Genomic DNA, 18,643 nt, shown 5'->3' with positions numbered 1-18,643 from the left:
CATTCATCTTCTTCCTGTGCTTATACTTGCATGGAGATTGACACCAAAATGGGAGGCGCACACAGGATAATACTTGCTTAGGACTTAAAAGTTTCTTCTCAAGGTTCAAAGGTACAACACTGCTATTGTGATTTTACCCTTGTTCAGTCTTCTAAAAAACATGTAATGTATCAAATTGATGTGTTCTTTACAAACTTACAAAAGCCTGAGCAAGTTAAAGGACTGTTCCAGCCAAGCCAGCTGCTGAGTTGAAGAAGCTGTCCTGAGCGGGGCAAGGTAGCACTTTCAGGAGTAAACCAACCCAGAGTGCTCAGCTTTAGGTAATGAGCAGCAGAGGACTGCTCAGGCTGTGCACCTCACTCTCTCCCCAAGCGTATCTACTTTCTGACCAACACAGGGCTCCACTGGCTCTATATGCCAACATGCAAGTCATCTATGGAAGAACCTAATGTGTTTTTTGCAGCTTGTAGACACCTTTTTCTCCCACTCTTCCTTTCCCATGTCCACCCCATATTCATTTACAAAATCTTCTACTTGGAGAGGTTGGGACCCATACTTAAAGCCATGGAAGCCACAGGATACCCATACCAAGGAACATTTACACTTTTCAGATAATTCCATTAGTATTTACGTAATGGTACTCCTTGCTGGTCTCCTTTTGCATTTGAATTTACTCTGTCCAGATCCGTTGCACTGGTCTGCTGACCGCTAACCTTGTTATTCCGGATGATGTCAGTCTGTTACGTTGCCATAAATTAAAAGCTGTTCTGATGGCCAAATTATTTAACAAGGCTTTTTGTTTATATTTGGGATGTAATTCTAACTGACATATTCAGATATGTCATCTGTGTGAATGTTAAACCGGTATTTCTCTGACAGCTTAAGCAGTTACTTTGTGATTTCATTGTTATCTCATGCATATGCTTAATCTGAAAATTCATGTCATCATCAGGTTTCATCATAATAATTTCTGCCTCTAAGAAAAAAAGGTAACAAGAAGCTAAGATGAAAATGAGGTGTTGCTTGGCTTGTGGAGGTTCTGCTCCGTTGTTTTATTTTTATTATCTATTAAGTGCTATAGTAGCAAAAAACATCCTAGGCTAAGCAATTCATGACTGTCTTCTCAGTGAAACGGAAGATATACTGCAGACCACCTGAAAGGCTTCTGTAGGATGCAGCATTAAAAAAAATGGTGTAATGAATGCTTAGGCAGAAAGTGTAATGCTTCTTTTAAGTGTTTTCTTAAGAGCTACTTGCTTCATCAAGTCAGGTCCCTATTGCGTGCTGTGTCAAAATCTATCTGAAAAGTTGTTCGTTTTACAGCTCTCAGCCTTTGGGAAAGGTGTCCTGAAACTTCACGTTTTCCTGAGGGTTAGGAACACGCAGATTTCCAATATATATAATACTAACTGTGAAAAAAAATGTACTGAGTTTGGTTATTACCCTTTTCCTGGGGTTTTCCATTGGTGGGAAATATAGGTAATGATCATATCCTCTTCAAATCAGTTTCATCATAATAAAAAGTCTAAGCCCTTCTAGTTATCTCACCTGAGAGTTGCTTCATCCTTCTTGGCGTCCAGCCTAATCTTTTCTTGAAGTATTCCAGACTGAGTTAATCTTTCTTGAGCCTTAGTAATTAGAAATGTAGGTAGTCTGGGTTTTTTCTTAGCTAAATAGGATTTACTAGGAAACAGGGAGGAGGAAGAGTTGGCAGTCTCAAACACCCAAACATTAAAAAATCAATTTTTCTTAATTTTCACAGCCCTTTTGATATCGTCATTCTATGTCCCAATCATTCATCCTTCAGCCTCTCGCATGAGGAAAATGAGGAGAAGCAGCCCAGTCTAATTATGTACTTCATAAAGGAGCAAAAATGACACTTATAACACAGATTTTTCTAGAAAATGTGGAGAGGGTCTTTTAATTACAGCTGGGATTTCTTTGTAGCTATTGTTTCACTTTTGTGTGTGGGGAATAAATCAGATTTGTGTGTAATTGGCCATTACTGCATGATCACGCCACTCTGTTTTCCTTCAACAGAAGATACAGTTCCAAAGAAAGTGGTTTGCCACTTCAATGGAAAAACATACGCAGATGAGGAACGCTGGGACATTGACAGCTGCACGCACTGCTACTGCCTGCAGGGTCAGACCCTCTGCTCCACTGTCAGCTGCCCACCCCTCCCTTGTGCTGAACCCATCAATGTGGAGGGGAGCTGCTGTCCCATGTGTCCAGGTAATGTGACGTGACAACACAGATTATCGTAATGCTAGTTTTCCAGCACTGATAATAATGTGGTTTTAATTGGCTTTTGAACGTCAGTCAATGTTTGAACAGAATCTAGAAGCCAGCAGACATTTAGACTTCAGGAAAATTAATATTCTTAACAGATGGGCACATTGTGCAAATATATAGCTTGAATTTTACTTATTCTGAGAACTGTGAACCCAAAAATTAGTTGCTTGTCCCTGCTCTGTCCTGTCCCTTCACAAAGTTATGGAAATATATTTGTGAAGTAGGACAATGAATATTCTTGCATCTCTGCAAATTCTGTCAGTGATTAATATTTCTGTCCTTTCCAAGTCTCTTCGTTACTTTTCAAGTATTGCATTGCTTTAATTATCATTTTAACTTTTGCTTAAAAGTAATAGGAAACTTTCTTAGCTATGGACACAAGGGGTGTAAGAATTGCAACTGGTTTTTTTTTACTAGTCCTGACTGACTTCTGCAGGAGCTTGTTCATCTTGTTCAGTCAGCTGGTAACTACTTCTGACAGGACAACTGGGGAGATTCAGCCGTACCCCCTTCTGCAGTCCTCCTACTTTGAGGACTACAAAAAGAGGAAGGCAAAGAAACCAATAGTGACAGTTTACGTATCAACTGGGAAGGTGTAGCCTTCCCTTGGTATTTTTGTGGTTTAGTATCACAAAGGAGCAAGGCCGTAGTGAAGTGTGTATTCTGAAATGGTATTTTCAAAAGCAAATTTGTCCACACGACTTTATCATCCCATTCACGTTAGGATAATGATAATGGCAGCACACGTGTATCCCATATACAATATGAAACAGGTTTTAAAACAAAATCCCAGACTAGTAATGGTGAAAATTCTGAAACAAATGAAGGGATTCACAGGACCAACAAGCACTGCAGATGGCCAATATATTTTCTGAATTCAGAGTAGCACTGGGAAGTTAAGCAGCCTGTAATTTGTGAAATACATTTACCTGATTTTACAGAGATGTATGTACCTGAACCTACTAACATCCCCATTGAGAAGACAAATCATCGAGGAGACATTGAACTAGAAGTACCAAACTGGCCAACACCAAATGAAAATGATATCATCCACACTCACAGAGGTAAGATCTGATATAAACTGGGCTAACTGTGTTTATTCCCCATGTTTTAATGCATCTACTTGTTCTATTCAGGTAGCACCTGTGTAATGCTTTGAAAAGGTGATTATCTGAGAATATTCTTCATTGCGGAACTCTTACATGCATTTTGCGTTGAGTAAAGATGAGTCAGTCTATTAAACTATATTTATGCTATTTGGTCTCATTATCATTCCCTCTTCAGCTTGGAAGAAACATCTGTGTTGCTATGATGGAGTTCTATAAAATTAAGAATGCGATAAAATGATGAATGAGGGATTCTGCAGTGTCTTTTCTGATACAAAAGCTAGAAAGCAGGCAGTTGTCAGGCCACCGGAGTCGATAGACCTTCCTTTGATCCAACTGACATTCTTATACTGATAAACAAAACCAGGAAAACATCTACCACAACTTAACATGTATCATAGACAAAAAAACACCTCACAAGCACAATGACATAGGGCTGATAAAGTTATCCAAGGATGTAAATCCATCTTTTGTTTAAAACTGTGCTGAAATCGTTATTATGGTGTAGGAGAAATACTCTACGACACGGTCTTTGTTAACCTTTTCTAATTGAAAGATTACCTAAGCTTGTTGTTTTTTTTTTTTTAAACCAAAGGATGATCTCATAGCATACTATTGTTTGGTGTCTAGGAGAAAGGATACATAAACTGTAATTGCTTTACAAAATTGTAAGCTTATGCTTTTCTAATTACAGCATTTCATTTCTCAGAAGCATTACTAGCTGGCTTGCAACTACCCTGGCTGGGGATTACAAACACACACTGCAAACTGTGTGGGAATGTTGTATATGTCATCGAAAATTACTTTTCTTTGCAATTACATGCAAAACTTGCTACAGTCTAGTAGAGTGCCAGCAGTCTGTTTTCACAGGCTGAGTGGTGAAAGTATTGTAGTACGTTCTCAACAAAGGAGAGAGCATACACATCAGAATCATCTTACCAGTTTTTAAAAAGCAAACAAAAAAAACACCACAGGCTTTCACCTTAAGACTTCCAGGTTTTCCTTAGCATAGAAACACAGGCTGATTTCGTTGATGTTTTTTGTTTTGGTTTTTTTTTGTTTTGTTTGGGGTTTGGGGGGGGTTATTTTTTTACAAGTGGGAATTTTGTTCTGATCAGATAAGATGATGCAAATGCAACTGAGCTAAGAGGTTATTGTCAGACTTGCTTGTTATGTTTTTCCCGGCTAATGTAGTCACTGTATAAGATACGGCCTTTCAGTTATTCTAATTTGTGTGAATAAGGTGGCATTTCAGGAGAGAAAGTCCAAATTCATGTGAGTGAAAAGATCCACAACTGGGACTTTGATAATTATGTTCTTCTTTATGGTCAAGGCCCGTCTGTAATTACTAACAAATGCTCACATTTGCCTTGCAGACATGAGTCATCTTCAGGGAGAGTACAGAAGTGGCAGTGGACCGCACCCAAGTAAAGATGCGTCGGTTAGCTCTGTTACCTTGGTGACAATTCCAATCATGATAGCGCTGTTACTGATCATTGTCCTTCTGCTCGTCAATCAGAAAAAGCAGTGGATTCCAGTGTCCTGCTACAAAGCTCCAACAAAGGTGCCGTGTTTATGTCTGTTTCCAGGCTTTTACTTTTTTGGAAAACAAGATTAACCAGAATATTGTGTAGGATGAAATTGAGTTCACATCATCTGAACTCTCTTAAATTATTTCCTCTTTATGTCTTAAGTCATTTTATACCAGTCAGTCTGTTGGCATTGATTTAGTCTCCTAAATGCTTTTTTTGACTATCAAACGAAAACATTTCCTGCTCCATACAGTAACGAGTTGTCACTAGATAGAAATCACGTTCGGCAAAAAAAAATTCTAAAAAATACCCAACTCTGTATACGTGTAGGTAAATACACAAAATGTTCTTTTCTGCAGTGAAACTAGTACAAGAATATTTTTGCTTTCTTAACTTTCATCCACTTTAAAAGTATTGTCCAATATCAGGTACTGTATGTACTAGTAGTGTTCATCACATTTTCTAATAAAAGTATCATATGGTTCTGGGATTTTTTCAGAGAGATCTCAGGAAATATCTACCTACTAAGTATTCTGAGACTACCAAAAAAAGGAAGAAGCAGGTAGCTTGGAAATGAACAGTGAAAAGAGCACTGTTTTGTTTTGAGTAACAGTTCCATCAGCAGACTAAGCCCTTACTCCATATTCAAATGCCATTTTTATCAGTTCCCCAGTGTATCCCACTTACATTTCCTAGTTCTAATCAGACTTTGTCCATAGTTGGAACACATTTTGACGGCATCTTTTCTTCAGTTCCACATAGAAAAAGAATACAGTATCTTTAAAAAATAAGTGCCCATATTCTTTTTGTCACTGCAGAGCTTTTAAAAAAAAAAAGTCTTTATCAAAACTTACAAATATTGTCAGAGCATAAAATTGAATTCAATTGTAATTAAATAGGAAGCATGAAGAATTGGTATTATTCTACTTCCAGTCTTTCAAGACAAGTAAGCGATACCAGTTTCTGAATTTCTTAAGGAATGCATTTAAAAATTCATTGTTTAACTCTAATGTATTCACTCCTAAACTCTCAGAAAGGCTGCTATGTGATAAAATAGTTGAAGCTGAAGTGAAAATCACAACTTTCTAACTGTGGAACTATAACCAATAATTCTATGTACTTTTTTACTTATGAAACATAACTTCCCTCAAATACTTCGTTTTACAATAATGTTTTGTAATAAATATCTGGGAAAAAAAAACCTTTTTGTGATAAGGGGTGCTGAATGTAAACTTTTAGTAATAAAAACCCTTCTGATTTACATCTTGGAAAAAGAAGTTACACCAGTGGAAACTGGAATTTTTAAGATTTGTAGCATGCCTACAGTGTGAGCATTGTCACTAACTTCATATGTATCCATAGAGTATGCTCACTGCCTGTCCTCGTTTGTGCTTAGCCCATAAGTATTTAAGGTAGTGTGCACCCAGCACTGTCTCACCTTCCTCTCAGCTGCAGAATCTTTCAGTTGAAGGGTTCTCAAACAGAGGAATAGTAGGACTGGATATGGGAATACAAGGAATACAGGAGCTCCATTCAGAAGATGAAAAATGGTGATTCAGAGGAGGGTGTCGGGCTGTTATTGCACCTGGCATAAGCCTTTACCAAGTTTAGCAAAAGTCCAGGCTCTTCATTGCCGATTTGATTTTGTTTCGTGCTTATGGACTTGAACCATAAACCTTTTTTTAATAATGGGTGAAATACAAACTTTTTAAAACTGATTCAATATTCCTTTTCTGTTTTAACAGCCTTCTTGCCTGAACAATCAACTGGTATATGTGGACTGCAAGAAAGGTACCATGGTCCAGGTGGACAGTTCTCAGAGAATGTTAAGAATTGCAGACCCAGATTCAAGATACAGCGGATTTTACAGCATGCAGAAACAGAACAACCTACAGGCAGATAATTTCTATCAAACAGTTTGAAGAATTGCACCCTTACCAAGGATTTGAGAGAGAGAGAGAGAGAGAGAGAGAGAGAGAAAGACACTAAGTCTGCTATTAAAATAAAACTAGAATTGTGCACTTGCTTAGTGGATTGTATTGGATTTGTGACTACATGTACAGCTCTAAGACCTTACTGGGATGAGCTCTGACTCCTGCAATGTGCCAGAAAAAGCATTCCCACTTTTCCTTGAGATAACTGACCAAGTGTTTTCTTAGAACCAAAGTTTTAAAACTTGTTAAGATGTATTTGCTTGTAACATAGCTGTAGAGGTTTTTTGGGAGGGGGAATCAGGGGCTAGGGGTAGGCAATGAGGCAAAAGGAAACTTCGGAGAAGCTGGTCATGCTTGGCTGGAGAAGAAAATGAATAAAGGATACTGCTGAGCAGCAGGATAGTGATTTTTCTTGTTGCTCTGAAATTGCATCTGTTGCAGCAAAGCCTAACCCCAGGTGAAAAAAAAATACGAAAAGGTCTGATTTTTTTTCCAGCTGTTGCTACAGTAATATACTCCTAGAACAGAATTGTCACATCACAGGTGTGGTGTAGCTGCAAATATTTTTCTATATGATGAGAAGCTGCAGTAGTTAATGAAACAGCAAGGAAAAGGTTATGGCAGAAAATAAAGGGTGGGTTTATTAAGGATGTATAAAATTATACCTTGTGCTGCTTTTTGTTTTTATTTTTGTTTTCTTCAAAGCTGATTGGCTAGATTAGCCAGACTTTGGCAGAGTTAGCAAATGACTGAGGCCTAAGTAATTCCTGATATGAGCACTGGATCTTCTGACAGCAGTATTGAAGGAAGGAAGGAAAAGTCAAGAACACCATGCAGTTCCAGGGGCTTTTGTTTGTTTGTTTTGTCTGTTGTGGTTTTGTTTTGTTATTTTATATCAATCTCTGGTTGTTCATACAGGAGAAGGAAAAATATTTTTGTTGGACAAAGCTCTTGCTTACAAGAGAGTAAAAAAGAGACTGTTTTAAGGTTGTTGTTTTTTTCTTGTTGATGTTCTTATTTACTGGTATGCAGATTTAGAAACTACTTCCATGCTAGGAAGCTGCTTAATTTTAATTGTATATTACTCAAGCACCTTTTTTGAAGCTCAGAAAAAAAGGAGATCATGCTTCTTTAAACTTTAGCATTATAGGAATATTTATGTAAATATAATTATGCTAAAAACAACAAAAAGTATTTGTATGTTTGTGTATATATATGTATATACAAATGCACGTAGGTATACATATGTATATATACGTGCATGTGCATATACACTATACATATATATACTGTATATATAAAATACTATGTATACAGTATATATTTTTTCTATTTTTTTTTCTTGTTGAATGTATTTTTATCTGAGAGAGATTTTACCCAGAGCAGAAACAGATAAACAGGCATTCCATATCAATGCTTAATCGCTTGTGAGTTTAGGAAAGACAAGAAAAGAGCATCTCATTCTACCTACAGTTTGATTTGATTTGAAAGTGTTTGCGCGCGCGTGTGTGTGTGTGTGCACTCTTGTGTTTGCGTGTGTACAGTACGTGCACGATTATAGCAGTAAGCGTTGCTCTTGCTACTTGCTACATTTCAGGGTGTTTCTTATTTTTCTTTTCCTGCTTAGCCTTAAAAAGGCTTTTTAATGAATGCATTGGCTAGAGACACTGATGACAATATACATGCAGCACTAATCAGCTCCATAGAATAACACCAACGGCTCCTGGATTTTCTTTTTTTTCTTTCTTTCTTTCTCTTTGGTGTTTGTTTTTTTTTTCAAACAATTGTTTGAAACAACTACTGGAATATTGTCCACATTAAGCTGGAACTTTGTTGTAGCTTGCCTCATTTATAACTCTGACTGTATAATACAATGTTAACTTTCCAAACAGGTCTTGGCACTTTTATACTAATTACCCATTTGTGCATTGCCTTTTTTTCTTTTACAAATGCTTGTCATAAGAGACACAGATACCCAGTATGCTTAATGTGAAAAGAAAATGTATTTTTTGTAAAGGAACTCTCAAGTATTGTTGTAAATACTTGGTCAGAGGTTGCTGAACTTTAAAACTGAAAAAAAAAAAAACCCTAATTTATTATTATAATGACCTAATTTATTAATCTGAAGATTAACAATTTTTTTGTTTTAGAATATCAAAAAGGTGTTCTAGCTGTTTGCATCAAAGAAAAAAATAGGTGTTTCATTAAGGGTCAACATTTTTTCTGCTTATATAACTTCAGTCTCCAACCACCAATAAGAAAAAATGTAGTCTCCCCAGTGTTTTGTACTCAATCTGATATTGAAACAGAGATGTTTCTTTCCAGTTACTACAAAGATTTTGTCAAGACAAAACAGCCATTCCTTGCATAAGAGTAAGCAGTCTTTATCCAGAAATTGTAAATGCTTGCTTTTGTTTTACAATCAAGGCCATATTCTGAAAATATTAGCAGGATATAGGACATGGTGTAAAATGTTTTTTATTATTATTATTTTATTATTATTATTTTAAAGATATGATTTATCCTATGTGCTGTATCCATTACACTCTTTTACTTTGGTTCCTGTTGTGCTCTTGTAAGAGAAATACAGATATAATTTTCTGAAAAATAGATTGCATATGTGGCACTTGGAGTGCACTCGGTTCAGCAGATTGCTTGTTTACTTTTTTAACTGTAAGGCGGTTTCTTGTAATTTGGCTCTTGGCAGCACAATAAAAAATTTTAAACCTATTGATGCATATTTTCTTAAGTTTTCATATTTATTACTTCCATACGCTGGTCCTTGAGACGTTAGTTTATATCTTGATACTATGGTGAGTTTTTTTCCCCTGGAAGTAGGAATTCATATTATAGTCCTGCTGAACTTAGATCAGAGCAGTTCAGAAAATACTGTGGGGAGGGAACAGTTCGCAGTTACAGAAAGTTCTGGGGTTTACAGTAAGGAATTTTCACGTTAGAGGGATTTGTGGAATTCCAAACGGTTTCAGCATCCAGTAAAGAGCAATCTCTCGGACATGAAGTTATGCCTCTGCCCTGCCGTTGAGTCCATCTGCCGTAGGGCCATAATCAATCATACGGGGCTGTGAGATGAGGCCCTATGGAACATGTGTGGAATCAGAATTTGCATTTTGAGGACTTCCTGAGCCACAGATTACTCATTTACCTATTAGCCTATAATATTGTTTTCTTCTATTAATTTGTAAATTAAAGGACTTGATGCAAAGTTCTGGTACATAACTTCCTGAGGCAAGAATTTTTTTCCAGCTTAACGATTTGCTGCGTGAAAAACTGCCTCCTTTTCTTTATTTGAACCTACCCCTTGGTGGTTTCATTTCATATCCCTTCCTTTGTGCATTCAAAGCAGCAGTGAATCAGTATCTATATGCCACCCATTAATTTAGAGACTTGTATCTTCTCCCCATTTTTACTGTGCTGAAAAGCCCAGGATGATTCTCTGGGAGCTGTTCCACACCTTCTGGCCAACCTTCCCATTCTATTATATCCCTTTTAGGTCAAGGGGAAAGGCACTGAAAATGACCACGTTGTTCAAACATGGTACACCCTGGAAATAGCATTGTATTTGCTGTTTGGATTGCTGCTGACCACTGAGTCCATGTTCCTGCAGAGCTAGCACAATAATCCAGAACACCCAAGTAGTAACAGCTGCTGCAAAGCCCATAGCTGACTTCGACTAGGATAGATCGGTATTTTTGTGCATCCCTGTACATTTATATATGCTGAATTGCCAGTAATATCCTCTCCCTTGCTAGTTACCTGTTCCAGCATTTTCGCTCCTTCCAAGACTATGGCTATGGAAGACTTTGTCTTCTAGAACAGCCTTTTCAAATTCTTCCTGCAAACATTTTGCTTTTTCATCAGAATGGAACAGAAACATCATTGTGCTAATGTATGAACCAACAGAGTGTCCACAATGGAACAAAGCAGTCCTGGCCTCCTTTGCCCCACTCCCAGTGTCGGAAGGGATCCCGTTTGGAACGCCTATGTACCACCAGGTTTGTCAGCTTGAAAAAGCTGTAACTGCGTGGGATAAAACTAAGGTCTTTAAATAGCTCAGTGGCACACAGATGCTTGACAGGGAATGAATTTTCCGCTCACTGTGTCTCCTTCCAAATACCAAGTAGGAAGTACGAAAAGAAACTTAAAGGAGGCTCAAAACAGATTGAAGAAGTTGAGCTGAGACAATTCTTGCTACATGCTGCAGGATATCGAAAGTTTGCAGTGGCTTAAAAAAAATAAAATCTAAAAATATATAAATTTTATATTATTTATATGCATACATATAAATAATTTTTAAAATACGAAAAAGCCTGTCATACGGTATTGCACGTAACAGCACAACATAAACCAGCAAAGGAAGGGCACGGGAGGGGCCGTGCTAGTACAAACCAAGCACCTCCGACACTAAGTCGGACAGAAAACGGACAGCCCAAACGGGCGCCGTCCCCCGGTCACAGTGAAACTACTGCAAACGTCCCTCCTTCCCCTTTCCCCTCCCCGTGAACTGCCCCTACTCGCTGCCTCAAAAGCAGCGGCCTCGGGCCCGCGGCTGTCGCTCTCCGCGCACGGAGACGCGCCCGGTGGGGCGGCTCGGAGCGATGCCGGCGGTCACCGCCAGGCCCGCCGCTGCCACCGCGCCGCCTCCCGCCGCCACCGCCTCCCGCCCCGCCTCCCGCCGCCACCGCCTCCCGCCCCGCCTCCCGCCGCCACCGCCTCCCGCCCCGCCTCCCGCCGCCACCGCCCGCCCCGCCTCCCGCCGCCACCGCCCGCCCCGCCCCGCCCCGCCCCGCCGGAGGCGCCGGCAGCGCGCGCGCCGCCGGGAGCGCGCACCGCCGCGAGCCGCGGGCGGGGCCGCGCAGCCCGGCGTCTCCCAGCTGCGGTGGCGGCTATGGCGGCGGCGGCCTCGCAGCGAGACCCGGGCGATTGGCAAGACTTCTCTGGCTTCCAGCCCTCCGCGGGGAGCGGCCCCGAGGCTGCCCGCGACAAAGGCGGCTGGGGCGGTGGGGATTTGGGGGCGAAGTTGTCCCTCTGCTTCGAGCCCCCACAGGCCCGGGCTGGCGGCGGCGAGATCCGCGTTCCGCTGCGGCCCCTCACGGAGCAGAGCGCCCTGCAGGACGACGAGTGAGTGCGGGCCGGGCGGGTGTCACGGAGAGGGAGCGGCGGTGGCCGGGCCGCCCGAGGGGGAGGCCCGGGCTGAGGGGACAGGCGGGGCCGGGGCAGGGAGCGGAGCCGGCGGCAGCGCGGGCGCCGTCGCTCGGTAGCCCTGCCCTGCGAAGACGCTGCCCCTCGGCCTTCTGGCCGGGGGCTGCCTCTCGCCGCGACCCAGCAGCGCCTGTGGGCTGCGGGAGTTGAAGCCTTTCCCCCCCCGCACCCGGGGACGGGCGGGCGGGCACGCAGCGGCTGGCGGCCCAGGGGCGGCCCGGCCGCCGCGCGGCTCTGCCGTCCAGCCTTCTGGTTTTAATGCCCTAACGGCCGGGGAAGCGTGCGAGCCTCCCAGTGCCCCGTGCCTCCGGCGCAGGAAGAAGTAGCTGTTCTAGAATGCAGAGTGACTGAGAGTAGTGTTTGTTTAGCTTCTGGCAAAATTGCACGTTGTTTCAGTGTCTGAAATTAACCGTGGGAAGCACGGAAAGAAGATGGAGAATAAAGTCTCATCTGCAGCTGTGATAATTGGTTTTTCCCCTGAGCAGTAGAGCCTTTCTGATCCATGCTGCTTTCCTGTTTTTAACATTGCTTTGCAAGTACTTCTACTTGTTATTTTACAGTAAATTTCAGTCAGCTTATCTTCATTAAAAATACTGCAATTTTTCTTTGAGGTAACTAAATCCTGTGTCTTATGCTAAGAGAAGGAAAAAAACGTGTTAGCAAAACACTAGATATCTATGGCATAAACAGTGAGGTAAGTGCAAAGAACCATGAATCGGAGGCATGTTGTGCAGTGATGAGGCTCTGTCTGCCCTTCTGTGTCTGGCTCAGCCATTTCTCTGACCTCCTCTGGGCTAGCTAGGCAACCGTGCCAAACATGCACCCACAGCTTAGAGGCAGGGTTTGTTAGCTGAGTTGAGGCAGCAGCCTGCTAACAGGGCTGCTCTGTTTCAAAATCTGAACGATACCAGAATAGCACTGCACATGTAAGCCTCTAGTGCAGCCAGAGAGGTTGGACACGGTTAAGATCAACTGTAGGCACAAGTGATGGGCTGAGCTCAGCAAGAGTACCTCTGGATAAAATTAAATTCTTGGAAAATTTTAGTATAATTCTTTCAGTTTATCACAGAATAATGCAAAGAACATGCACGAAAGAAAGATTTGGCTCAGAATTTGCTAGTCAGCCTCTGCTAATTCCTGATACTAATGTGCAAAAGGCAAGGAAAACAGGAGCAACACTAGGAATGGAATTTATAGCTGAGCTCAAACTTCATTAAAGGAAAGACTCATCCGCCCTCCCCCCCTTCCCCCAAAAAAATTTTAAGTATGGTTATATAATTAGTGATGAAGCTGTCTCTTCATTGCATTGTTGTATTTCACCACTGTGCATACGTTGTTGGTTTAAAAAGGGAAATAAATTATGTTTATCCAGAAATATTTTCTCTTAGCTTCAAAACATTATAAAAATATTGTCAGTAACTTGTAGATTAATATTCAGGGAGGGAAAAATAGTTGTTCATAGAAACATATCATCATTACAAAAATGTTTACTGCTGATCAGTTGCTGCTTGTTTTAAGGTCTGCATTTTCATTCTTTTATTACTCTCTCCAGGATTTGGAATGCTTTGACTGATAATTATGGTAACGTAATGCCAGTTGACTGGAAATCTTCCCACACCAGGGCTTTGCATTTGCCAACACTGAACCTTTCAGAAAAAGGGGTAAGTTCTGATTAGCAAAAATATCCTGTTTGGATCTTTTATACTCAGCAGGGAGATAAAACAATTTGTATTGGTATAAAAGAGTGTTGTTATTAAATGGCTTAAAATATTTTTAGTGCTTGGCATTATACATGAGAGGTTTCTAAAAATCAAAAATCAAACAGCTGTTCATGTATGTTTGCATCTCCTTGGGTTGGAATAATTTGGGGTTAGTTTGGATGTTCATTAGAGCCAGAGCATGACAGAAAAAATTGTAAAATGAAAGACTGTTTCGCACAGAATCTTTCTACTCTCTGTTTCATGTTGAACACTCTCGTGGGTAAGGGAGAGAGGGAAAGAGGCAGGAGTAGTGTGATGTAGTAAATGCAGTGTGGACTGTTTTTTAAGTCCTTCTCAATTCTGCAGTCAGACACTGAAGTGGTTTCTTTTACAGGAAAGGTGACCCAGGAGATACTGAAGTGCAAGAGTTTGTTTTGGTTTGTTTTTCTTATTTAATAAGTAGAATAGTTGTCTAGGGAGAGAGCAGGGAATGAAGAGCTTCAGATAGGTTTGTAGAAAGGGTTGTCCTCTGATCTTCTTAAAAGTGGATTAAAATGCTTCAGGAAGAATTCCCATCTCCCAGGTCTTCTGAGGAAACAAGAGGCTTATCTGTTAAACATAGTGAAGTTTAGTTATGTTGTAAAAATAACTGTGTGTGTAACCTGAGAACAGGGTAATGTTCTGACTTCTGCCATCTATTCTATAATCCATAGCTACTTTTTACTGTCACAGGAACAAAGACTGTTCTGCTGAAGAGGATACTTTGGGATTCAGCAGGGGAAGGTGCTATTTGGAACTCACTCTCTCAGTTTGAGTCTGATGACTACCCCTTGAATTTGACTTGTGTTTATTCTAATTTTTATTAGAGTGTTCAGATTTTCTAAGTGGTTTTAGAGTAATCAAATCCTTACATTTAAAGTAAAAAGACTTAAAATCCCCCATGCTGTGACCGAAAAATGGATTCGAAGACTGATGGATTTCTTGATAAGGAACTAAGTTCAATATTAAAAAAAAGTTTCATATAGTTTTTGTAAGTTGTTCGCAGGAAGTTATGAAGGAACTACGTACAGTTGTGTTGCTGGATTAGAAAGAATTTTAGGTATGCTGCCAGTAGAGGGAAAATCAGTTTATGGATTACACATATCAAGTTTTTTCAGCTTTCACTCCACCTGGCATGCCTTTTGATGTGTAAAGCCCATCTGTTTGGGAGCATTTGACATACTTTTTTCCCCACTTCTCTGTGTTTCAGCAGTATTTCTGGATGTGTGACAGCACATATGGACCAGCTAGTAGCTTCCTTTAACTTTCTTTCAGTGAATACTGACAGCTAAGCAACACTTCCTTGATGTGTTTGAAACTAATAATATGCTGTTGGACTTGTGCTTAAAGTATTTCTCTTCCTGTTTTAGTAGGAAAAAAAAGTAAGGTGAACTAAGCTGATTCATCTGATCTTTGTTCAATTCATAAGTCTGTGAACATTTTTAAATGGCTCTGACGGCGGAAGTGTTCCACAGCGGTAGAAGGAACAGGATTGCACAATTGCTTGCTTGTTGTATTTTTGTTAGATGACTTTTAAACAAGTCGTTCCCTGGTAGGAGTGTGAGGTCAGACACAGGCAAGGAGTGTGTCTGGGTGGAAGGCCAGGTAGTCCTTTTGGCATCAGCTGTGGTTTGGGCTGTGTCAGGTGGTTCATCAGCCTAAATTATCAGAATATATTCTGACAGTCTCTCAAAATCTTTTTTCTGGAGTTGTCAGGAGGGGAAACTGACCTCCTTCTAGATAAACTGTTATCCTTGCTTACTATCCCATAGTTGTTGTCATAATCCTATATACATGCAAAAACATTTGAGGACTACAGATGTTAAAGAATGTCAAAACTGGGATGTATCTTGGCAGTAGGTGAACAGATACTCTTAGTGGAGCCCTGTAATTGCATGGTTATTGGAATTTAGATTCTGGAAAAAAGCGGACATTTGACTTCATTCTGGTGGCCGAAGAAATGCAATTTGTATGTTTTCCCTTAGAGGCTAGCTGTCTGGGGTTATGAGTAGCATTTTCAAAATTAATCCAAAAACTATAAAGGTTTCTGAAGAAACTGGAAAAATGGGAGGAATTACAACAAAAATTGAAAACTGATACAGTGAGACCAAGGACTTTATACAGCCAGTCTTAATGCTTGTGAATTAGCCCAAAGATCAGTTAAAGCGATGAAACTCAAAACTTCAAAAGTTAGGGGTTGCAGCTTTTGGGGGCTGGGGCGCTTTTCTAGGTTGGTTTGGCTGGAATCTAGTAATAGACAAAGTGCAGAAAAAGCAAACCGCTTTGTAAATAAACTAGAATGTATCACTGTGTGAGAGTAAAATATACCTGACTTAAATGAGGGGACTTAAATATTTTCTTTTACTGTATGTATGTCTTTGGTCGTGAAGGATGAGCATAATTTGATGGTGTATATTTATATGGTGTTTATATGTTGAGGGTATTTAAAGACTTTAAAGGCTGACAGCTATTTTGACTTTCTCCAATTGCCATCTTGATTTCAGTTAAGGTACTTCGGTTTCCAAATATTTGACAGCAAGAATCATTGATTCCATTATTATGCACAAGGAATCTGTTTCATTCTTAAAATTCAATATTAGTTCCTTTTTTTAATATGTACATGTATTTTTTATATATATATACACATTTTTGTGTGTGTATATATATTTATATAAATACACGTTTTCATGCGTTCTAGGTAAATGATAATTTGAACCTTGACCTGTCAGATGACGAAGAGCTGAGAGAACAGTTGGATATGCATTCTATCATTGTCTCCTGCATCAATGATGAACCACTCTTCACAGCAGAGCAGGTAAAGTGTTCAGTAAAGACGGTGTTGTTGGTGTAGTATTTTCTTTTAGTCTGTAAGTATTTTTTGTTCTTCTTCCTTGCTGTTCATCATAGCTAAGCTTCTTGATTGTTCTTTATTTAGGTTCATAATAATGTGTGAGATTACTGAGTCATTCAGATTTGAAAACTATTCCAGTGCTTCAGGTGAGGTTGATAGTCCAGGGTCTCCGAAATCTTTACCCATTTCTTACCACGAATTAGTCAGAAATACTACTAAATTAAATATGTTAGTTAAGAAGCAAAAATATTTTCAGAATATTAGCGGTATTGTAGAGTTTTCCAGCATAACTGTATGACCATTCATAACATCACGTGGCTTTGTGGTTAGTGAGAATTTTTTGAAGTTTCTGCCTAATATGAGAGCAGATCAACAGTTCTGCTACTAAGCTTTCAAATTACTTAGTGTCTAAAGGCTTCTCTTCCAAGTCCATGGATTTACTTAAACTTAAGTAAAAGTTAAACTCTTGAAGAGTGATATTGAAAATTGCTCTTCTGAGTAAGGTTAATGACTGTCCATTAAGATCCTGCTTTAGTAAGCAAACACAATAATATATTTTCTTGTTGTTTAAATGGTAACTGTGAACTCTGATGAACATGGTTATTAAGAGTACAAGAGACAGGACTACTTGAACTGCCGCAGCTCTTTTTTTACTGTGAGATGAATCTCAACACTGTCTACAGCCTTTAAACATGTAAAAGTTGTTGTATTATTTAGTCAGCTGTTCAGTTAATAATTTAGCCTGTAGAAATATGGTCATTTCTATACTGAAAAGTAAGCTCTCTATGCAGAGGATTTCTGTTCTCATACTTACTGTCTGGCTCAGGTCTTAGGCTCAGGGATGTCAATCAGCTTCAGGTTATGATGAATCAATTCATAAAAGGTCTCATAAGCACAATAGATTTTCAGGCTATTCAGAGCCTTTCTTTTTTTTCCTTAGAGAGGTGTAGTGAAATGGGGGGTGGAGGGGTAATTGATTTTTGGTTTTGCTTTGTTTTCCTTCAACTGAATACTCAGGAAAGGTATTCCAGCTCACCCTTTGGTGAAGTTCTCTTAAGCAGAACGATGTGTACCTTCACATAGAAATAACTGTGTAGTTTCAACACACTGCTTGTTGTGAGATCTCCAATTTACCTTGAAAAGGTAGGCTTATTCTCAGTTCATTCTTGCTCAGAGAGCAAGGATGGGGAGGAAATGTCAGTAAAATTTTGTTGCTTCTCTTCCATGTAGTCTTGATATTAGTTTCATCCAGCAGCATCTTTGCTAATTGAAAGTAAAAAAAAAAAAAAAAACCCTTATGCTCTTAACAGCTTTGCTTCAAATTGCAGGCTGTTTTTTATGCAGGAGGGTTTTCATAAGGGTTTTCATTTTTTGAAGGTGATTGAAGAAATAGAGGAAATGATGCAGGAATCGCCTGATCCAGAAGATGATGAAACACCCACCCAATCAGATCGGCTCTCCATACTTTCCCAGGAAATACAGACCCTCAAGAGATCCAGTACGAACAACAGCTATGAAGAGAGTAAGTGATATTTATTTAGTATTTTGCTCTTACGCTTATTGAAAATAGTTTAAAGGGTAAGTTTGCCCCGTGTTTGATTTATAGCAAGTCCTTCTTATGAAATATCTGCATTCAAAAATATTTTCAAAATGCCCTGAAAGAATAAACTAGATTTAGAATGTAAATAGAAGTCTTATCTTCGCCAGCTTTCATACATTCGAAGACGAATAAAACTTTTTCAGAATTTTAAATTAAAGCAAAGATGCTGATGCTTCATTCACTGGAATGAGGTCCCTTCATAGGTAAAGTAGTAAGTCAATAATTTTTATTAAACTTTATTAATTTCTATATTTTAAAGTGAGACACTTTCTTGAGGCCAGTGCACTGTGTTTAAGAAGATTAGCTAAAGCTCTTAAAAGCTATGCAGTAAATAAAGAAAACGGTGTGTTTCTTTGCTGCTGTTTC

General features: G+C 39.6%; 2 protein-coding genes across 4 annotated transcripts in view; both read left to right on the top strand.

The window, feature by feature from the left end:
- CRIM1 (cysteine rich transmembrane BMP regulator 1) overlaps window positions 1–9,597 on the top strand; it is a 194,278-nt gene extending 184,681 nt beyond the window's left edge. For both annotated transcript variants that reach the window (XM_075089307.1, XM_075089306.1), the window contains 4 exons: window positions 2,041–2,235; window positions 3,237–3,359; window positions 4,778–4,965; window positions 6,679–9,597. In XM_075089307.1, coding sequence (XP_074945408.1) covers window positions 2,041–2,235; window positions 3,237–3,359; window positions 4,778–4,965; window positions 6,679–6,855 — 683 coding nt within the window. In that variant the 3' untranslated portion in view covers window positions 6,856–9,597. The remainder of the gene's footprint in view (window positions 1–2,040; window positions 2,236–3,236; window positions 3,360–4,777; window positions 4,966–6,678) is intronic.
- A 2,068-nt stretch (window positions 9,598–11,665) lies between these two features.
- The window catches only part of FEZ2 (fasciculation and elongation protein zeta 2), a 29,629-nt gene continuing 22,651 nt past the window's right edge, over window positions 11,666–18,643 (top strand). The window contains exons 1-4 of one of the 2 annotated variants that reach the window (XM_075089305.1): window positions 11,666–12,006; window positions 13,640–13,748; window positions 16,525–16,641; window positions 18,055–18,199. In XM_075089305.1, the coding sequence (XP_074945406.1) occupies window positions 11,774–12,006; window positions 13,640–13,748; window positions 16,525–16,641; window positions 18,055–18,199 (604 nt within the window). In that variant the 5' untranslated portion in view covers window positions 11,666–11,773. The remainder of the gene's footprint in view (window positions 12,007–13,639; window positions 13,749–16,524; window positions 16,642–18,054; window positions 18,200–18,643) is intronic. The other variant, XM_075089304.1, reaches the window with a different exon arrangement.

This window comes from Phalacrocorax aristotelis, chromosome 3 (genome assembly GCF_949628215.1).
Source record: "Phalacrocorax aristotelis chromosome 3, bGulAri2.1, whole genome shotgun sequence".
NCBI lineage: Eukaryota > Metazoa > Chordata > Aves > Suliformes > Phalacrocoracidae > Phalacrocorax > Phalacrocorax aristotelis.
Note: the sequence above shows the minus strand (reverse complement) of the source record. Positions and strands in the feature narration are given on the sequence as shown.